The following is a 21,544-nucleotide window of genomic DNA, read 5'->3' on the forward strand; positions in this document are numbered from 1 at the left end:
ATTTTGAATGGTGATATAACAGAGTTTGAAAAAAGATTGTTTCCTTAGTTTCCAAAATTTTAGTCCAAATGCAGACTCTCTGGTCTTGTTACATATTCTTGATGGTATTATGTCATCAATACTTTTGGTGAAATAAGCTGAAAAAAAGGAAAATTCTTATCCATTAATCTATGAAGATCTGACAGAAGTGTGCTACTGCTGTTAATTTCCTTCTACTCTTGAGTGAGGACATACAAGGCAGGGAACCCAGGACCCTGTCCTCTCTTCATTGGCTATACTGCCACTACAATTTCTGTAGGGCCTGTATTTCATTTACTGTCTGTTCCTAGTGGAGAAGATAGATACATTCTGATAGACATTTGTAACTGACTGGTGGAACTGTCAGATTCAGGAAGTGTCTGGAGAGCACTAAGCAGTTAAATATGCTTCAGTAGAACTCCCGTATTGCAGGAAAAGGATTTGAAAACATGGTTTATGAGTGTGAAAGAAAGTATTGCACAAATAGCATTAGCATTAGCAGTTGGGATCACCAGTTTAACAGAATTCTTTAATCCATCCAAAGGATTTAAGTACCCTACTGGTGGGTATTCTCATGCAAAGAGAGGCTAAAGATATTTCTGAAGTCTTGAGCTGTGCAAGGGGTTGGAGATGAGACCATTTATGATACAGGGACTTGGTCATTTTTTTCTCCACGTGGTAGGAATATACAATACCCTGTGCGGTATCAGCAGAGTTACTGTAACTCTCTTACAACTCATACATTTATTAGAGCTGTGGCTTAGAGTGGAGATCTCAGTCTTTTTGCTACAGATGTGGATTGTTTGCTTGTCATCTGCTGAGAGCTCAGTTCTTGGTCTTTCAAACTGTGTGGTGATTGTACTTATCTAGAATTTATGGCTAAGTTATCCTGCAATGTCAGCAATTTGTTCAGTGCAGTTGGTAGAGAATGTGTTGGTCTTCACTCTTTTAAATTTGATTAACAGCTATTTAAGATATGAATATTCTCAGGAATATGTTGCATGAGATGTCCTAGAAATTGAAATCTGAAAACTTAAAAGACTGGAGAAAGATTGCAGTGTTCCTGATCAAAAGTGTTTAAATATACACTGAGCATTTGATACCTAGTAAATTAATACACAAACCCACTGACAGTCTGTTGCAAGATTTGCTTGTTTGAATTTGTGTGTTTTCAGATATTTAGCTCGTTATTTTAAGGTGAAATTCTCATATAAAAAATGACTATCAAACAGCATCTTTTTACATAGTTAAAGTAAGTTTTTACTAAGTCCCACCTAGTGAATCCACTGACTGATGGGAGGTTTTTCATTACCTTTTGTTCATGTTTGCCCCTTGTAGCCAACATAGCCAATGAAACTAATTAAATGTGGTTTGGTTTAGACCTTGAAAAACCCCCAGCTTGTTAACAAGACACTGAAGCCTCTATTTTTGATAATCTTAATCAAAAATTCAAGACATGTAACTTCCAAGTCCTTGTTGATTGTTGCCACTTAAGGAAAAGCACAACATGGAGTGTTTATAGGTTGACTGTTTTATATGTTTTATGTTTTTATAGGTCAGTTGTTAATTTACCAGTATGCTTACTAAGAAATATTTAAGAGATTTCAGGAAGTGTTTTGAAGGGCCAAAAAAAATCATAAATCATGTTACTTATGATGATTTTGTCCATTTAGTAATATGTCATTTTATGTTCAGTGAGCAGAGCAAAAGGGAGAAATGTCACTGTCCAGAAACCAGGCTACTCTGTTACTCTATTGCAGGAAAAAATTAAACCACTGCAGAAGGTAGGAAGCTGTTGTACAGAGGAAAAAAAAGACAATAGTGACTTCCATTAAAAATGTTAAACAAACCGATGAAAAATTAAGAAGTCAGCTACATTTGGCTGATCAGAGACTTCAAGTTAATAAACTGATCATAGAGGTAAAGTACTTTTCATTATAGTGTCTTGCAATGTTCACCTTAATTCTAGTGCAGTTCTGTGAAATTTTGATAACATTGATTTTTTGGGTTTTTTTTATTATAGTAAAATTATGAAATATTATGTATTAGCATGCTTTGTGTGAGATACATATTATGTGCAGATGGTATTAAGGCTAGTGCACCAACACAATTCATTTATCCTTTTGAAAATAAAGTAGTCTTCATGCTGATTTTTTACATGTGTTCAAATGAATGAGGTAAGTTTCACTTTTAGCCTGTGATCTGCAAACCTTCCTGAGAATCTGGTTAGTCCAGAACTAGTACCTCTTCCTCTGTGAAGAACAGGCACTGTCTCCATACACCCCAAGACAGCTAGAGCTTTCTTCCGAAGGGGACTCAGACCCATTCTGTATCTATTTAATCCCATCTTTCTCTGTTAAGGTGAAAAGCCAAAAAACAAAGTTTATGGAAATAGAGACTAATAAAGTATTTAGTTAACAACCCAAGGACACAAACTTTCTTCTCTGCTTCAGTCTTCATTTCTACTTAATCCTTTTCCATGCCATTATTCCTTTCTGGTTTTCCCCATTCTCATGTATATATGTATTTTGTGTTAATCTATATGCAGCTCCTCAGCTGGAATTCTTTTCTGTTCATACTGTAGTGTTTGGCCTGCCCTTTATAGAGCTGAATCAACAAACACTTATGCAGTAATTGTCTCCTGTTGGTCACACACACATCCTGCTTCCAGAATTATAGTGCTACAACAGATGGACTTGCTGGAAGGAGGCAGACATTAAAAAAGAAATCAAATCCCCTCCCCCTCAAACTTCTCTGTGTTTTGTCTTTGCACAGAAGGCAGAAGCAGTATCAGGAGCAGCACTTTTCACTTTCTTAGGACTAGGGAACTGCTAATTTCTAGAGGAGGGAAAACTTCATTTCTGTTACTCATTTTGCATAACTATGTATGTGTAATGAATTGTTTAAAAAGTTTCCAACATCTTTGGAACCAGTGAAGATCTGCCTATCTTACAAACAGTATCATAATATAAAGTTTCATGGACAGTATAAACTTCACAGGGAACTATATGTGTAATTTAGCGGAAATGTTCTGATTTTGCAGACATCTTCATGATTTGCCTTCCTAAAAGACTACTCCTTAGGTATCTATTGAAGAGCAATGTGAGAAATAAAATAGAAAATGCTGTTATTAGGGAACTGTTAAAAAAAAAAAAAAGAAAATAAATGGGGGGAACAAAATTTATGTAACGATAAGAGGTGCTGTAATGGAAAAGACTGACTAAAATAAAAATAGCATTGCTTTAAAACCAAACTGGTTTTCTATCATTCAGTTTTTCTGGAAGATTTAAAAAAAAAAAAAAAAAGTTGCTGGTCTATTTAAAGGGTGGTGCATTCTAAGCAAAAATAAATAAAGGGTGTTTCGGGTACTCAAGGAAAAAATCTTTATTAGGCATGCACATTTTTTTCCTTCTCAGCAAACGATTCAAATTCCCTTTCTTACAACTAATTACTCTTCAGGTGCCATACTAGTGCTACCAAGTGGGATATTTAAAGCAGAGGCTTGGGCTACTTGCCAAGTGAAAATTAAGGAGGTAAAGAACCTACACAGTCACTGCAGGGTACACTCATGTTTTAGAGAGAGAACCCTGATTCAGACAGATCTAATGGTTCTAAAGCACACTTGTGTGGGGGACTTGTATGGGTTATTTTTTTTTTTGGTTGTTTGGGTTTTTTTTTGTAAGAAATGATATCTAGAAGTGAAGTTTTTAGATATTGCAGGAGAAATAATGTTTTTAAAGTTTTTTTTGTTAATACTTTTGTTACTTTAGATTTTAGAATATTCTTTAAAGGTAGAAGATAAAAAACAAGCAGTCAAACCATGGAAAAAAATACTGACACAATCTCTAGATTTGGAGAAAATCTTAAATACTTCAAGAGTGCCAAAATTACTAATATCCAAAAATAAGCATCTACAGTTAACTGCCATAACCATAAAGTTCTGAGTAAACTTACATTAATAGTGAACTTTTGGTCCTAGGCTAAGGTAAGTTTAGCTCTCTAGCAACTGTTAACATTAAAATCATGTCTTGAACAAGATGCCATTTTGCCTGAATTTATCTGAGAGAGTAAATGCTTTAGCAGACAAGGACAGATGTTTCTGCAGTCAGTCCTTCATTTTAATCCCCAGAGACTCTAGAAGATCAACTCTAGATTTAAGATTTAAATATTCCAGATGTTCATTTTGAGACAGATTTTACAGTTCATGCAACCTAAGGGCTCTAGTATCTGCTGATTTTCAGAACATATACATGCACGGTTTTGTGTATTTTCTTGAAAATCCACCCAGGCATATATGTAGTGCATATTTGTCTGCTCTGAAGAGTTCAGAATTCTGGATTTAAGTTTTGGTTTTGTTTGGCCTTATAAATGCTTTGCAGTAATGTAGATATCTGGCTTTGTTTGATTTCTGCAAAAGCAATTCCTTGCATATTTTTAAAAAAAAGGCTGTGAAGTGACTGCACATGTGAGAACCAACACTTGCATTCTCCAAGGATTCACGTTAACACTGAGTCAAGACCATCTGTACAAGAAGTACAGTAGTTACATTTTGTTATTGGTGTATAGAAATCACAGCTGGAGCAGATACTTAATGTGGAAGCCATGGTATGTATTATTTTCTTAGTTTCTAAGAAAAGCATTTAAAAAAATTGTTGGGAAAATTCAGGATCTTTTCTCTAAGGTTTGGTGCTCCCTCTACTCATTTCTATCATTCATTACTTACAAGAAGAGGGGTTTTATTGCATACAACACAGTAATCATAATTAGTTTTATGCAGTGTCATTCTTGTGGCAAAAATCCAGACAAATTATATTGAAAAAGAAATTAAAACCATAAGCAGTTTAAGTCACTAGTGCTTCTCTTATTCATGTGAAGGTTATTCAAATGTCCACTGCTCAAATGTACCATATTTTTGCACTGCCAGTGTTTCTCAGATGATGTCATAGAAAAGCTGCATTTCTTTACAGAATACTGTGGGCAATTGCATAGTGCCTGTGTAAGTCTACTTCAAAAGGAAAATTGAATCTCAGAATAAGAGCAAGTTGACTGGTCAAATTCTGACACATTCTTTAGAGGATAATGTGAAGGTTTCAGTAAAGTTTTTTTCAGATGCCTTCCTGCAGATATATTGCTACACTTTTGCTGAACTAGGAAGGTACTTTTAATTTTTTTTAGAAGCATATTTTAAATCTGAGCCAGACAACGCTTTTTTTTTTTTTTTTTTGGCTGCATTTTAAATACACCTCCAGACTTTATTTTAGCTATTTGATTTTTACTTTTCTTTGAATTTTAAGGGAACTCTTTTCCCCTGAGATCTTAGTTTGTTTATCTAATAGATTATCTCAAGCATAGAAAGGTATGAGCCTGAAAAGTAGAAAAGTAAAGTGCTAAAGGAAGCTTTTTTATTCTTTAAAGGTTGTGGCTTACTTCACATATTCTCTTGAATATTTTTTATTGCTGTGTATCAAAGTATAGCCAGAGTTTGGTGTTGTGTCTGCAAAACCAACATCACAGCTTCACTTCTCTTATGTACCCAAAGAAAACTAAGTCCGCCAATTTAGTATTCTTCGATTGCACTGAAACAAAGAAGAAACTGATGATAAATTTAGATGGATTGAAAATTATTGACTGAATTATTATTATATGCAAAGATGCCACTTAAATTCTGGTTTTCATTGAAGATTTTTTTTCACTCTTTAAAGATGTATTATCACACTTAATATAAGTATTTTATTTTATATATACATGCATATAATATATATATATATATATAAACTATTTATGTATGCTTGTGGTTTCCTTAAAGTAAATTTTAGGAATAAATTTGAAATTATAAATGGAATTTTATTTGTAATTCTCCTGCAGTAGATGAAACTGCTTTTGCAATTTCCTGACATTTTGTTCATTCCAGCAAATGTGTAATTACTTGGACAGAGATGTTTTGGGCTTCCTAGATAAATGTAGTCCAGTTAGAAATGGTTATAAACCTATCCAGTTATTTCCCGTCAAAACACTTCTAGAAATGTCCTGGTTTTATATATTTGAAGTCTCTTACATGGATGTACTCCAGAGAATTTGTGTATTTTTATGAAGTTCATGAAAGATTCTGCATTTAGTATCACCTCTTCTAAGCTGAGTTTTGGATCTTCTTCTTCCTCTGGTAGCATAAAAAGATATTTCTCATTATGTACATTAGATAATTTTAATTATATCTATAGAAGATCTGAATGATAAAAATTTATTGAAAGGTTTAGAATTACTGAAATTTGGAAGACTGAATTAATCAAAAATAGTAATTAATAGAAATAAACTTTGTATAAAGTTACTGCTACATCAGCATATGCTAAAAAGCATTTTTTATATTAGAAGAAAGAACGTGTATCAAAAGAATTAACATGTCATTGTAATATTACAGAGGTTGTACGCATTTCTGTAAGTATTGCTAATATATCTATATCCAGTAGCTTAATATAGTAATGGAACAGACATTTAGATTATATAAATGATACAGAAGATATCCTGTAACTTTTATGTTCTTAATTTCATGTGATATGAGCTTTTTTTAATTCACCTTTCCTGTGATTTGATCAAACTTTCCTTTGCATTTACTCTTAATCTTACTATTGGAAAAAATACCCTGAACCAAAACCGAACTCAATTTGCTTTTTTTTTTAAGTAAAAAAATTCTCAAATAGGATACAACTTGAGACCTGGAAAAACTCAACATGTACTATCATAATAGGATTTCCTTTTGTGTTCACACGAGTGTTTTTGTTGAATTCAGTATGACCTGCTCAGTAATTAAAGATAAGCATAAAGCTGCACTGGATTCTTGAACCTTCTCTATTATGTAAAGTCCTACAGATAATATATGGTTTTGTCAGAGGATATTTATTCACCATTAAATCTCACGCAAAGAAGGTCATTGATTTGGGAATAATTATTTATATGTTGCCAAGAGATTACATTTCAGAGCTGGCAGATTCGATTTTCTAAGAGATCGTCAGAACACCTGATTGTGTTGCAGTTGGACCAGTACTCTTAGGTTTACTCACCAGAGCAGTCCATTAATTATTCATTAGTAACTACTGCTATTAACTGTGGAAGTGATTTTACTAAACCTTTTATGATGTACTTATTTCCAGAGTTTTAGGAAATTTCAAGACGTCCTACTTATGCTGGTAAAATTAAGTTTTATTGTCTCTAATCTTGCATATACATCTCTCTATAGTGAGGGATTCCTTTTTGTTTTCAACCTTTGGAGAAGGACCAACAACAGGGCACGTAGCTGCAAACTTTTGTTGATAATCTCTGATTTAGTATTCTGATAGACTGTGAAATGACATGCCAAAAATAGCTGCTTTGGGTTTCCATCAGCCAAATATCCTCCCTTGGAAGTTCCAGTTCTCTTCCTGGTTTTTGTGATGGATTTTTACCTAACAGTCGCTCTTTTCTCTCTTTACCAACCTAAATAAATGTTTTCCCAATGATGTTCTTAAGAAAAGTTTTCAAGACTCATGAGAAATTGGGGAGATAATTTTGTATTGTGAACATTGAGTTGATTCTCCTGCACTTTCCAATGGACTCTTCTATGTTACTTCTCCTTTCCTTTGCTCCTGTCCTGGTTTGTGAAATGAATTTTTCTCAATGTAAAGATACAGAACAGAAGATTGGTGGAGGAGAGTGCTTAGTATGGTTAGCAAGGTATATACATGGACTAGGGGAATTGGTGAAAGACAGTTCTTTATTTGAGGAGTTGCATTTTCTAAGGAGTTGGATGAATAGGGTCATGGGTTTAAATAATAACAGCTTTATGACTTGAAAGTTTCAGAAGTTTTATAAGCAGATTCAGTCAGTTTTGTTTTGTGCTTCTGTGCAATAGTCATTGCTTATTGAAGTGTAAGTATGAAATCAAATTTGAAAAGTTGTATCCACCATAGTTGCTTTTACATAGAATTTGGATTTTAGCTAAGCATTGCTACATGGAACACAATGGAGACTCAATGTCTCAAATCATGCCTTAAGGTTAAATTGATGCATATAAGTAACCTTTAATCATTTTCACTAGCTCAGAATCTCACATACCATGAAATTAATTTTTCAGTTTATCCCTCACATCAATGATAGCATTATTAGTTTCACCAGGATAATGGTTTACACTTTATATATCTATTTTATCTGGATATACTATGAAATAAATGACCGTCTTTTTGCTGTTTGTTTTAGAAGTAAAATCTTGCAATCATTTTTTCAAAATTAGTGACAGCATAAAAAATCCAAGCCAGTGCAATAGGACAACTTCAGGCATTGACAACTACTCTTAAGCTTTCAATCATCCACCAGAGTCTGACTGAAGAGTGCGGATTGTTATGATCTCACAGTGTTTTTAATGAGCAAATCATTACATCATAATGAAAACCAATATACTGCTCAAGTTTCACATTAAGTGAGGCTGAATGGCTGTCTCTTGGGAACCAGGGACTCTAAAGAAAAATGAGAGTCCTAGGAGGTAATGCTGAGTGTGAACCCCATTGCCATTTAAAAAAATTTGAATTGCCAATTTAAAAAATACAGTCCTCAAATGTATGAACTGGAGTCTGTACAAGAGGAGTGGAAAGAATATGTTTTCTTCGACTGACATAATTTGACTGGTCTTAGAATAATGTGTATAATTCTAATACACAGAATCCAAATTAAATTAATTTTAAAAGCACTTCAAGACTTATAGCAAGGATTTGAAAGTACATTGTTCCAGAGAACAAATGTGAGGTTTTCAGAGAGCAGGTTAGCAGGTAGCTCAAGTTTAAATGTCTGAGAAAAAGAAATCCTGTAGAGTCATCAGTCTCGTAAAGAAAGGTTGAAAAGGTTGAAAAGATAGAAACATAGCAGATATGATATCTGTAATTTTTAGGTGACTGTAATTGACTCTTGCCAGTTGGAGTCAGACAACTGCAATGATATTGGCCAACTAATCTAAAAGGGAAGAATTAGAGAGAAATGAGCTGTTTGTGGTTGGCTGTAGGCAGATTTTTTGTTAAAGGAATAGAAAAAATATTGAGTCTGTGGAATGCATGAAAAAGTAATAGAGAGATATTTGTTTGATGGCATAAGCTTAATAAATGGGAAGTATGAACAGGAAGGTAAATTCTCAACTTCAATAACACTGCTCACCTGAAACAATGATGGAAGTGAGTTTACATCATTGAGCTCAGGTGGGCAACAGTGTTTTTTAAATTAATGCTAAAATGAGTTTAGTGCTGCAGAAAAGAGATGTAAACATGGACGATAAATTTAAGATATTCAAACCACTTGTTTTTAAGAATCTCCCTGAAGCCAAGCAGGAGTGCTGCATTAGTGATAAAACATGAGCTTATAAAGAAGAGAAATTCTGAGGCATAGGAAGAAGCCATCACCACTGAAGACATACACATGAAAAGTCACGGCACAGGGAAGGTGGATATTAAAATGAAGTAACCAAAGGAAATTACCATTCCATGGTGTGCAAGAGAACCATTTCAAGATCATTAGTCTTAAGCAGAAGATACAACAGAGAAGGAAAAATGGCTTTTTTGTGTAATATACACAGAACATAGGATTATGTTAGTCCTGTAAAACTCTAAATTTTGCTGATTGCAGAGCTGAGCGAAGATTAAAGTATTTGATGTAGGTAGTATGTAAGTTGGTAAAGGAAAATGCAGAAAAGGAAAGAGAAATTATGATTTTTTAATACATACTTCATATTTTACCAGGAGGATTAAGCATAAGAAAATACATTTTTAGTGAGGTAGTCATGATATTTTCTAAGGAAAAACCTTTCCATTTTAATTGGGGGCATAGAGACAGTCTAATTTTAATAGTTTTTTTTAGTCTAAATCTTGATAAAGTACTGAAGCTGAGATAGTTTGTTAAAGGTTTGGCTTCAAAACAGTAAAAATACTTACTTCCCAAAGTATTGTTTGCAATATAAACTTTGGCAGGAAAAAAAGACTAAATTTCCTATGAGAAAAATGAGGGAGACGCATTCTAATAAAGAGTAATTTCAATTAAAAATCTGCACACTGCTGCTTATGCTGCACATATTTTAAAACTGTACAATCTCTGTCACCAAAAGACTAAGATATGAGGAAGTCTAGGTGGTAGGAGGCATAAATTTCTGTTGTTATTTTGGGAAGGCCTATACTGGGGACTGAAACTACAGGTAGTATATGATGACTGACAGTCTCAAGACTTCTATTTTGAGTAGTTACTCTGAAGAAGATAAAAGCATATCTTCAATTAACATAATTTTGATCAGAAGTCATTATATATAGCTTAGTGTGCATTTTATTGCAGCCCACTGTCATAGATACTACCGTGTGCAGTTCAAAATGTCCTTTTATTTTCTTGAGAATTCCTCCAAGAACTGTGAATATTGGATTTTCCTGTGTTTTTTATATTTCTGTCAGGCATCATAAAAGTTCAGTTTCATTGCTGTTATTCAACTGCTGCTTTGTGTTATTTATGACATTCTTCATAAATAGGAGTTAAAAACTTTATATATACAAACACATATTTTCCTATTCCTATATACTATAGTGTATGTCTCTAGACTTGTCTTTACACTAGCAGCTTTTGTAGTAGACATCGTGTGTACAGTACTCATTTTATATATGTCAGATCCTCAAGGGCCATGGCTTTTGCCAGATGAAGCACTTTTGATTTTGAGGCTGATGAAACATAGTGCTATTATTGATCTGTGCATGACACAGCCAGTCTCTCTGCTGGCAGAGTGTAGCAACATTTATCCAGGAATTTGTGAAATGTCACTCGGATCATGTTCATAAGGTAAACTGTGCAAAATCCAGGATTCAAGATGAGAATCCATGAGGAATTGGACGTGACTTTCTTATTCCTTCATCCTATCTTCTAGGTCAGCCAAGTGGTATTTGTTAAAACAATGTCTGTGTTTTGTATTAGGTGTTGAAGAAAGTATGATTATCACTGGGAACACCCTGTACAGTGTAGACATACTGCTGGTTCTCTCAGGTTTTTAAGTTGCTTGGAAGAACAAGATTTTAAGTCAGTGAAAGTGATCCAAGCGTTTCAATGTGTAATTTTTGTTTTCTTTGTAGCAAGTGGATGATTCCTGTACAGCAGCAAGTAAGAAACTCCCCTTAGATTTTCTAAAGGAATTTAACTTTCCTAACTTTATTTTGAATGTAGAGATTTGTGGCAATTCATGTTTGTCAGTAAGATCTCATTAAGTAATAGTGGTCAGAAAGGGTGTGTGGCAGTCTCTACAAGTAAAACTGTCATAACGATAATTACTTATTTTCTTTCTTTATAAGCACAATTGAGAATGGCTGCACATTTTTGCTAGTATCAGAAGCAGGTTATTTAAAAAATACTGAAAACTAAGGTATGTAACAAAACCCCAAACTTCTGTGTACTATTCCTTTATTTGTCACTTTTCCAGACATCTTTATAGATGGTGTTTCAGTTTAAAAAATTGTTTTCAGGTATAAAAAAAGACACAGAAAACTGTAATTCTTAGTTTACATTTTTTTTTCCAACGCGGTTATAATAGTAACAATTTTAAAGTTAGCCATGACCAAAAAATTATAACATTTTTTCAATTTTAAGCATTAAAATATTTTTAAAAGTCTTCTTGTATTTAATTTAAAAATCAGTTATTAGGTAAGAAGAAAGAAGTTTTGTTGAACTAAAGTTCTGAGTTGGCTGTCTTGGGATTTGTTTGCAAAGCTAGCAGGAATTTTCTTTTATTTGTCAAAATTAATTTTTGTAGTTTGAATCCCAAAGGACAAATTTGAGATTTAATTGAAACAGAATTTGTGAATGACCACAGAAATGTTCTTGATATCTCCTTTCTCAAATGTTTTCCAGCATCTGTATGTAAACAGTAAACCTGGAGGAGAGAGAGCTGTTGCTGTTGCTCATGAAAAAATACATGCATAAATGAAGCCTTAATTTTTACAAGATTACCTCCCTTTACAAGATAAGCATATGTGAAATCCAGCATGAAGTAAAACTCAGCAAGTTGTAGAAAAAGTCAAAATAGGAGTTGGTTGGGTTTTGGAATGGGTTGTGGCTTTTTTGATTGCTTTGGGTTTTGTTTTGGTTTGTGGGATTTATTTTGTCCTGCAGATATGTGTGTTGATTTTGCAAAGATCCACACAGGCTGAACAAATAGTGTGTTTCTTAGGGACACAAAGGTACTTCATAGCATGAGGGCCACCAGCTTGTCAAACTACTGCTCTTCATAGCAGAGGCATTGCTAGCTTGTCAGGCATTATTTTTTACAGAGGATTTCACAGAGGACATTTCCTTTTCTACTCAGCAATGTCCAGGTACACAGTGTAATATTGCACCTTGGTTTGGCACCACACACAGGTTATATGTTGGAAGAAAGGAACAAGAAATTTGGTAAGTTTTAAGCATAACAATAATGAGGAAAGGTCAAAGGTCTGTTGTTAATAAAACCAAAAAATAATAACAGATTAATGGTAAAAGACTGAAGAAGTTTAATACTCACCTTTCCATGGATAAAGGACTATTTAAAATTAGGGATCAGTTTTTGCTTCCATATCCTTTCAAGAGAATGGATTTAATTTTTCAAAGAAAGACCACTTATATATAATGCACATTTTCTCTCTGAGGACACTGAAAATGGCTGCCGGAAAACTCTTCTCTGCATTTCAACAAAAATTTTCAGGAATATTTTCCTTATACTGTTTGGTACATGTGCTATGTTTAATGTATTGTGGACATCTTAATGTATTTCTTATTTAGCAAATAATTTTTTGTCCCCATTCTCCAAATAGAAGGTCTTTTTAAAAAATAACTAGCACAGGAAAGATATCTTAATTGAGGAGTTTGAAGTCTAGAAGCTCAAACTAGATCTTGAACTAGAAGCTAGTCCTTGAAAACTCTTCTTGGACTCAAAGTCCTCCTTTTCCTCCATGTGTTTTATTACTCTCTGGTTTCTAGTAAGATTTTATCAGTGATTAGAAGGGGGGACTGGTAACAGGTGCCACATCTTGTCCTTCAAGAACAAGTGTTCTTTTGGATTCCTCTGGATTTCAGAAGAGGAATCTTCACCAGTTCTGCCCTGATAGATCTGAAAAGCACTAGTTTCCTGTTTGACCTTATTATTTTACCTGTCACACAGTGCAATTTCTTTGTCTAGATTGTTTTGCACAAAGGGAATTGGCATTTTTGTTGAAGCTTGCATCTTCGTCAAATTTTCTCATTCTCACAGTTCTCTGTTTAAGCTTATGTATTCAAAGGTAATGCTGGTGCTCTGTTGTCCTGGCTACTCCGTTCCACTACAAGAAGAAATTTTGAAACGTGCCTCCGTAGCCAGGAATACAAGCCATTCTTATCACTTTACGAAGGACTATGCATAAACCTTCTTAAAGGGTTTTTCTTTTGTAATTTGTTGTTGTTGTTGTTTTGATTGGTTGGTTGATTGCTTTATTTTGTTTGAGGGAATTTTTTGGACTTTCTAGGCATAAAGGAATGGGAGTCAAGAACTAAGACATCTTCTACAACAGTAGAAAAAAAAAATTTTGCAACAAGAACGCCTCTGAGACAAGAGAACTACCTGAGATTCCTTTTAAAAGATACATATCTACAGTGTTTCTTCTTTGAGATTGTCTTAATTATTCTCTGTCTTAGACTCTCCATTGTTGTAGAGAATGAGTGCTAATTCCCAGGATTCTATGGCTTCCCTACCAAAGTGAGACACTCTTACTGTCCTTGTAACTCAAGGGGAGAATTTTGTAGTTTTGACAAGGTGCTGGTTTGCCTGAAACGCCTGAACCTCATGGACTTCGTAACTGCTAGAGGAGGTAGAAGAGTATTTATCCTTTCTTACTATTTTTTGTATGGTCTGATTTGCTCTCCTAAGGCTTAATTGGGAGTTAATGAGGTAGTCATGGACTGTTCCCATGGCTTGTATCATGCTCAGGTTTACTGTGCATCACTCCATTCTACTTCTGCCGCCTAATGTGCCAAGATCTTCAGTTCCTTTCTCAGTAGTGGAGACTGACTAACCATAGCCACAGCACATCTCATGAGATTCTCAGGCACTGGGAAAGCATCTGCTCTTTGGTGGCTGAACTGTACACAGTCTTCTCTTTATTTTTGAGCTGAAAGTTCATCCTGTGGTCTTTAGGGTATTGTGTACACAAAATGGGTCATTTTGTCTATACTCTTATCTTGGTGAAACCAGCAGAAGAGAATGAGGGAACTATTGAGTAGCTGTAGGTCTCGTTCAAGCTGGGATTTAGAATTGCAGTGTTGTCCTCAAACTGTTCATGTATGGGAAAATAATAAATTGCCCAAGTGAGTCATAATGTTGATGATAATCGTGATAAAAGAAAGTATACGTCACTTTATGCATTAGACTGAAAACATGGCTTTTTCATGTGATGGTCTCTTCAGATATTAAATAAGTATAAATAGTATATAAATAACATAGTAATATAAAGAATATTTTACCCTAAACTGTTCATTTATGCCTGTAATTTTAGCAAGGGTTCTGATGATAATATAAATTATGAATTAAAGATAAGACTGTGGGGGTTCATTTACAAGAATCCAGGGATGAATTACTAATTTAATTTATATGAAGCCCATTTTAGTGATAATTTTTAAATGCAGTTCATTATTTTGAAGAATATTCCTGTCCTCCCCATGATGTTTGTCATCAGCTTTCTCGTACCTCTCAGAAGTGGTTAGCAATGTCTTTGTTTAGTTTTATAACAATGTAAATAATAATATTTGTATAACATCACCTTTATGTGATTAGAAAAATTCCTTCCAGGTACTTAATAGGTTCTTTCCTACAATTCTTTGTTGTTTATTTCTATGTTTCTCATTCTCTGTGAGAACATAGAACTTCTCCATTACCTAAGTATGTTAATACAATTTATGTTTAAAATGTTTTGCTTTTACACGTCTATCTGCATAAAAACAAATGAGAAGACCTTCTGAGGACATTTTTTCTGCTTTTATTAATATCTGAAGTGGCCAAAAATGAGATACTTAAATAATTGAACAAAATTAAGCATAGAGCTATCTTTTTACATTTTGTTCCTTGAATATTGCAAACAACTTCTGAGAATGCCTACAGCCTGCTTACATGTTAGTAATTTTTATGTTGAAATAGTTACATCACTTTCTCAAAGTATGTTGAAAGAGAATGGTCTTTTACAGTTGAAAATCTGAAATTTGATTAAAGGAAAATAATATATAAAGAGTAATATGGGAGAGGGAACCGCTTTCCCTACAAGTACAGATTTCCTGCCCACTTACGTTAGAGATACAGAAATATTTCAGTAGAAAATGGCTCAGTCTCTAAAACACATGGAAATGAGGAGAGGTTCAATTAATATTTCACCATTCTTTCAGTTCTATTGCTTTTGGAGTTTTTTTCCCTCTTATATATTCTCTTAAAAATAACTTTCATTTCTAAAGATATAAAGCTATATGCTTTAGAACTAAGTGGGTAAATCTAAAGAAAGTTTAAACACAGTCTTTAAAATAGCATTTTCATTTTGGTTTCTCTCTATTTTATGTGAGTTATACAGAAAACAGATGGAAGCATTATTAATTTTTTCCCCCAATGAGTTTTAGTGCAGCATATTTGTATGTGTTATCTGAAACATATGAATACTTAGTATTGCTGCTGTTAAATTTGTAATGAGTTGTAGGGATTGTGAAATTCCCTGACTGGCTCTCATGCAAGCAGTTCATTTGCAGTGCTTAGATGTGTTAAGATTAAGCAGGGGGAATATGGCAAGCACTATCCCTGACCCTAGTTGAAAAATTCAATCTTTATGAGTTTGCCCCAACTCTCATGTTTGGTGGAAATCAGATAAATACTGTCTAGTTTTAAAAAAAACCCCACGCAGAAAAACCTGGTCCTAACTACAAAAGATTGCATGGATACCATGTCTTATATTGAAAATTCCCTAGTAAGTATAAAACCATGGAAGTATTGGAGAAAATTTTATTCATCAGCTGGAACTCTTTCCCTGTATATAGCATTACTTGATGTGCACAGCATGTTAGGTGTTGGAATACTAGTATTTATTAGTATTTTTTTAAAATAGCAATGGTGGAAACATGAAAACATTGATTTTGACTTCAGCCACATCTTCACATCTGGCTTCCCGTAATACTCAGATATTTTCAAACGGGGCAAAGTGTCATGAAATGTCTCCAGTTATATTTTCATTTTTAATTTATTTGTAGTAAAATGTTTTAATGAACTGGGTTGTGTCTGGCAGATATTAATTCTTCATATGAGTTCAAATATAGTATATACTGAAACACTGACTATTTCTGTTTTTATTAAATATTGTTTTCTTCCAGTTCTGTAGTTTTGCTGTTTAAATATTAAGGCCTTTCAGACAACGTCCTGCACATCTGTATATTTTGTCAGTTTACATCTCCATATTGGAAAATCAATCGCAACAAAAATTAAATCATACAGTTGTGATCATATAATTGATCATTATGAAACTACTTGTGTAAGTACTGTTAAATAAATAGTTAATAGTCCTTATATTCCCTTGACATTTGCAAGGACAGATGGAGTGCAGCATCTGCTTTAGTATGAAAGCAAGATAGTGTTCTTAATACGTACGGAAATTAGACATGGGATACAGCAATGTTTACTTGTACAGAGACATGAAACTGAAGTGATAGAAAATGAAGGCTAAATAAGAATTGCTGCAGGACAAAACCTTTGTCTTTGAATTGGTATAATCATTATACAGATGACATATATCAGAAGCAGTTTCATCTTCTTAAAAAATATGATTTGTATTATTACTAAGTTTTTTTCTTATTTTCCTGAATTTGTTTGAAAAATCATTGGTTGCACAGTTCTGTACTCAGACTTGTCTCTTGTTAGAGGAGCAGTTAATTTCTTGGAGAATTGGGCCCAGAATATTTTACTCCAATTCATTTATATGTGAGAGTTGTATGTTTCTCTAAAATACAGTTACATTTTCTGCTCTTGATCTATCTGATATTATTAGTGTTTAGAAAAAGAGAAAAACAAACCAAAATTAAAAAAGAACCTGTCTGGACTGATTCTGTTGATTTTCTTTTTGTATTATTTAATAAGTTGCTATTGCAATGCTAGGTTTTATAATTTATAAATAAATTTAGCTATAGATCAGCTGTAAGTACCTGAACTAAAATTACGTGTAAAACCTTTGTTTCTGAAGTGTTAGCAAATAGCCCTTTATAAGTGGATTGATCAGTTTTCTACAAAAAATAGTTTACTACAAAAAATAGTACATGTTTTAAGAAGACCCTCAAAATCTTTGAGTCTAGAAGTTCTTGTTAGTGATTACAAGTGTTTTTCCAATACTAGCTGAATTTATAATTTGCATATGTGAAAGGGCGATTCCAATGTAAATATTGCTGTTACAAAGCAGATGAACTGCAATTGTGTTACCACTATCAATAGACCAAATGTTTTTCTTTAGTAAAATACCTGAGATGAGAAATGTACCTCTTATCTGCTGGTTAATGTCTGTACTTCTCTTCGGGGAACTAATTTAAACACTTCATGAGAGATTGACATTTTCAGTACCTTAAACATCCTTAAAAGCTGCTTTGTTCACTGCAAACCATATTTAGTATGACCTCATAATAATGTAGCACACCTCAAGTGTCATGCCTGTCTTTACTATGCACTTTGGAGCTGTGTTCATCTATACTAGACAACTGCACTTCAAGGAAAGATATTTTTTTTTTTGCTTGATAGGCAATTAGCAGTAATTAGGAAGATTCACTTCAGTAAGGTGTCAACATGAGATTGTTTTAAAAAGTTGAATGTCAGTGGCTTTAAAAGAGGGTTCTTTTCCCTGACACATAGGTATGGCATGTGAAACATGAAATGTTAATTTAACTTTTCTGCTTATTATTCATGCACAATATTATTTTGTCATTCAGATACTACACTGACAGAGTGCAAAGGGTGTTAAAATAGTGCTGCTGGAATAAAAAGAGGATTAATCTACCATTGGCCAATTAGCCAAAGGGTACTTAATGGTCTCTAAAGGCTACTGAAGTCTAACAACTAGCTAAAGCACTGGCAAAAAGTCCTCTATATTACCTTCATTTATTTGACATTTTGTAGAATAGTCAGCTCCTGATAACTGCATTTGGCTGAAAAAAAAAATACTACTAAATGATTCAGTAGATTTTACCAAAATTTCAAAAGGACAAATGACAAAAAAGTTTCTACATTTTACAGGAAGTTTGTCTTGCTTTTTGTGGGGGGGTCTTTGTTTCAATTCAGGGATAGGATATTAAGTCACCAGAGACTTCTGTTTGATATTTTGTCTTCATGTCTAGAATACTAAGTAATCAACCACTTACAGCACTTGCATGAAAAGAACTTTGATCGAGGATTTGAAGTTATTTGCCTTTTCTCTATATGATCACATTAAGTATTCACCATAGCTTTTTAGTCTGGTATATATCTTTCCAGATAGCTACATATCATCTTTATTAATTTTCACCTTTTTTTCCTATGACCCATCAGGCAGAGGAAGATTTTTGATTCAGGAGTAGTGGGATTGACACAATAATTTGGATATTGTAAATAGGTTTATCATGATGTTATAATAATATTTGAGAGAATGAGTAAAATCATAAATACCTAGCTTTCTGCTTGCAAGCATGCTTTGAAAAGTTCTGTTATGTTTTATGTGTACAACGAGTAGTGCTTATTTTGTATATTTTCCATGATCAAGCAGAAACTGTGCAGAAACAGTGCTCTATGTAAAACATTTATAGAAGCAGTGTAAATTCTGACAGAACTTTGTATAGGAGCTATGCATATAGCAAAGCTATTACCTACTTTAGGAAGGTTTCTTAGGAGAAAAGAAAAGTGAGTGTTAATTTCAGTTTATTTACAGACATAGCAGTGTTTGCATCTACCAGGATTTTAGGGAAGGTTCACAGAAAATGGGATTTTGCACATCAAAGTATATTAGCTTTAGTTTACAAAATGAGTAGTAAGATACGATTATGTCGCTGCTTAAAAACGCATAAAGAATGCCTGATTTACATCCTGGTTTATAATCTTTATATAGTATATTTTGCAAATATAAATGTGGGGGATTGTGTACCTTCAGTAGCAGTACGGTATCAGCTCTTTCCAACAGGAATGTTATATTCATACATGCCAGTTGCAGTAGAATAGTGACTTCTGTAAAATGAGCTCAAAGCCCCTTATAGAGTGATTGTGATGCCAGGGAGCAATAGGCCGTAGCAGGAACTTCCTGTGTTAACCCATTGGGCCTTCCACACAGCTGCGAGCAGACAGTTTACAGTGAACAGCCTTGCTGAGTCACTGCAAGTTTTATACTGACTGCGTAGAAACTGAGTTTTCATCACTTACTCCTTTGTGAACAGCAGTACAGAGTGTCATGGGTATACCAGGAGCAAGGAGATTAAGATAGATGGATGTTAAAGCATTGAACCTATAAACATCTGTTAAGCCAAAAACACTCTGGAGGAGGTGCAGCAGACAAAGGCTGCTACATCATAGAGGAACAGCAGTAGGCTCCCTTTACCAACATCTGGTCTAGCTGATGTTTAAGATTCTTCTACCTTTCATCCTGGTGACCTCTTCCCCTGGAGTAAATTCTTTTTTCTCTGTCATTCAGGATTTGTGTCCGTGGTAGCGCACGCACAAAACTTTTGTTGTGTCTGAATAAGAAAAAAATAATTAAAAACTTGACCTAAAGAATGGGCAGTGGTGAAGAACGCTAGGGTAATGAACTTGTTTCCTAAGTAAATGCAAGGAATATCTTTTAGGCATAAATCTCTTAATAGGGCAGGGGGGCTGTTTTTTGCATCCCACATGGATTTAGATAGGATTTTCTCATAACTGTTCAATAGATTAAAAATAGAAGAGTAATGCAGTAGAATTATCAATTCTGTAGTACATTTACAATATCTACAGCAGTATTAAAAGACAGGTTATGTGAAATGTCTGATTGCAATTGCATGCCTGTCTGCTTTTTCGAGTTGGACCCTTGTACAACATATGCTACCTTGACTCCATCCATGTTTCTTATGCTGTTCCTGAATTTATGTAGATTCTTATTTTAAAATCTTTTTTTCTACTTCCTTAAGTAGTCTCTCTAACCAACTGTCATCTTTAGTACCTGTCCCTTGAAGACCTTTTCTTTTTGAATGTATTTGCTATAATTTTTGAGAATGTAGCCAGTGCAATTCATGTTGTTTTAGAACTGATGCATATTGTCAGCAGCAGTAGCCTGAGAAACTTCTGAGAGTCACGAGCTATCTTGGGCAGATACGGGCATTTCTAATTTTGAACAGAGATATTGATCTAGCTATGTTTTTTTTTTCTTTTCTTTTTATGAATAATTTATTATAGAGACACTGAATCATGAAATTCTGCATGTAGAAATATTGGTTATACTGGACAAATTAACATAATCTTCATATTTTTCTATACTATGTTCTTCTGTATTACTGCTGGTTTTTCTTATTGAAATGGTCCATATTTTGTCTTTTACTCTGCAAATGTAGTAATTATGAGAATATCAGATTAAGGAACAGTCAAGTAGAAAATACAATATTGCTCTCTTGTTTAATAATGGCGGCAGACACACACAGGAATGGAAAGATTTAACTCCTTTACTAAGAACAGTACTTACCTCGGATACATATGTAAAATGACCGCTGACTTTAATAAGTGCACTTGGTGAATATGAAATAAATACTGTTAGATTTTTAACTTTAAATACCAGATGAATTTTCCTTGTACCGATGATATTTTTTTAGGCTAATGCAAAATATACAAGCATTCTTTTCTCATTCATAATGGGAATTACTGTGGCTCTCTTTTATCTGTATATATGATCTTCAGATTATAGTCATGTGAGTGTATGTTTTTATAAACACATGTATATTATTTTTTTCCTAATGATATCAAGCTGTATAAAATCTAATTTGTAAATTAAATCATAAACTGCTTGAGAATAGAATACTTAACTTTCACCTTTTTTTGTGGATTTTTTGGGGGGTTTGGGGTTTTTTATGTTTGGGGGTTTTTTTTATTTATGCTTGGGTATTTCATTTGGCATCAGCATATAATCAGGCACATATTTAGTTATTTCAAGCTGTCATGTATCTTCTCATGCTACTGATCAGGATTCTTCACAAAGTAAGGGGGTTTTTTTCATTTTGAGGTATTTCCATACCACTCTGTACAATTGTTTCTTATGTTAAGCTACTGTATTACAGTCTTACATGGAATAATAAGATAGCATTTTAATAACCCTTGTAAGCAGCAGAGAGCTGTTAGGCCATTGTTGGCTTTCAACTGACTACAGTTTTGTGAAAGTTAATCACTAGCATGAAGATTATTTCTGTTCCCCTTTTTGCAGAACAACATTCAATATTATTTAAATTAAAGCAATTATTTAAAACATTACTTCTGAAAGGAGTAATGTGAAATATA

The 21,544-nt window shown here is 33.7% G+C and overlaps 1 protein-coding gene across 1 annotated transcript in view; it reads left to right on the top strand.

Moving 5' to 3' along the window:
* Positions 1–21,544, top strand: part of CNTLN (centlein) — a 190,657-nt gene that overhangs the window by 105,650 nt on the left and 63,463 nt on the right. Inside the window, 2 exon segments of the mRNA XM_064736784.1 lie at positions 1,714–1,808; positions 1,810–1,938. Coding sequence (XP_064592854.1) covers positions 1,714–1,808; positions 1,810–1,938 — 224 coding nt within the window.

Source organism: Zonotrichia leucophrys, chromosome Z, assembly GCF_028769735.1.
Source record: "Zonotrichia leucophrys gambelii isolate GWCS_2022_RI chromosome Z, RI_Zleu_2.0, whole genome shotgun sequence".
Classification (NCBI taxonomy): domain Eukaryota; kingdom Metazoa; phylum Chordata; class Aves; order Passeriformes; family Passerellidae; genus Zonotrichia; species Zonotrichia leucophrys.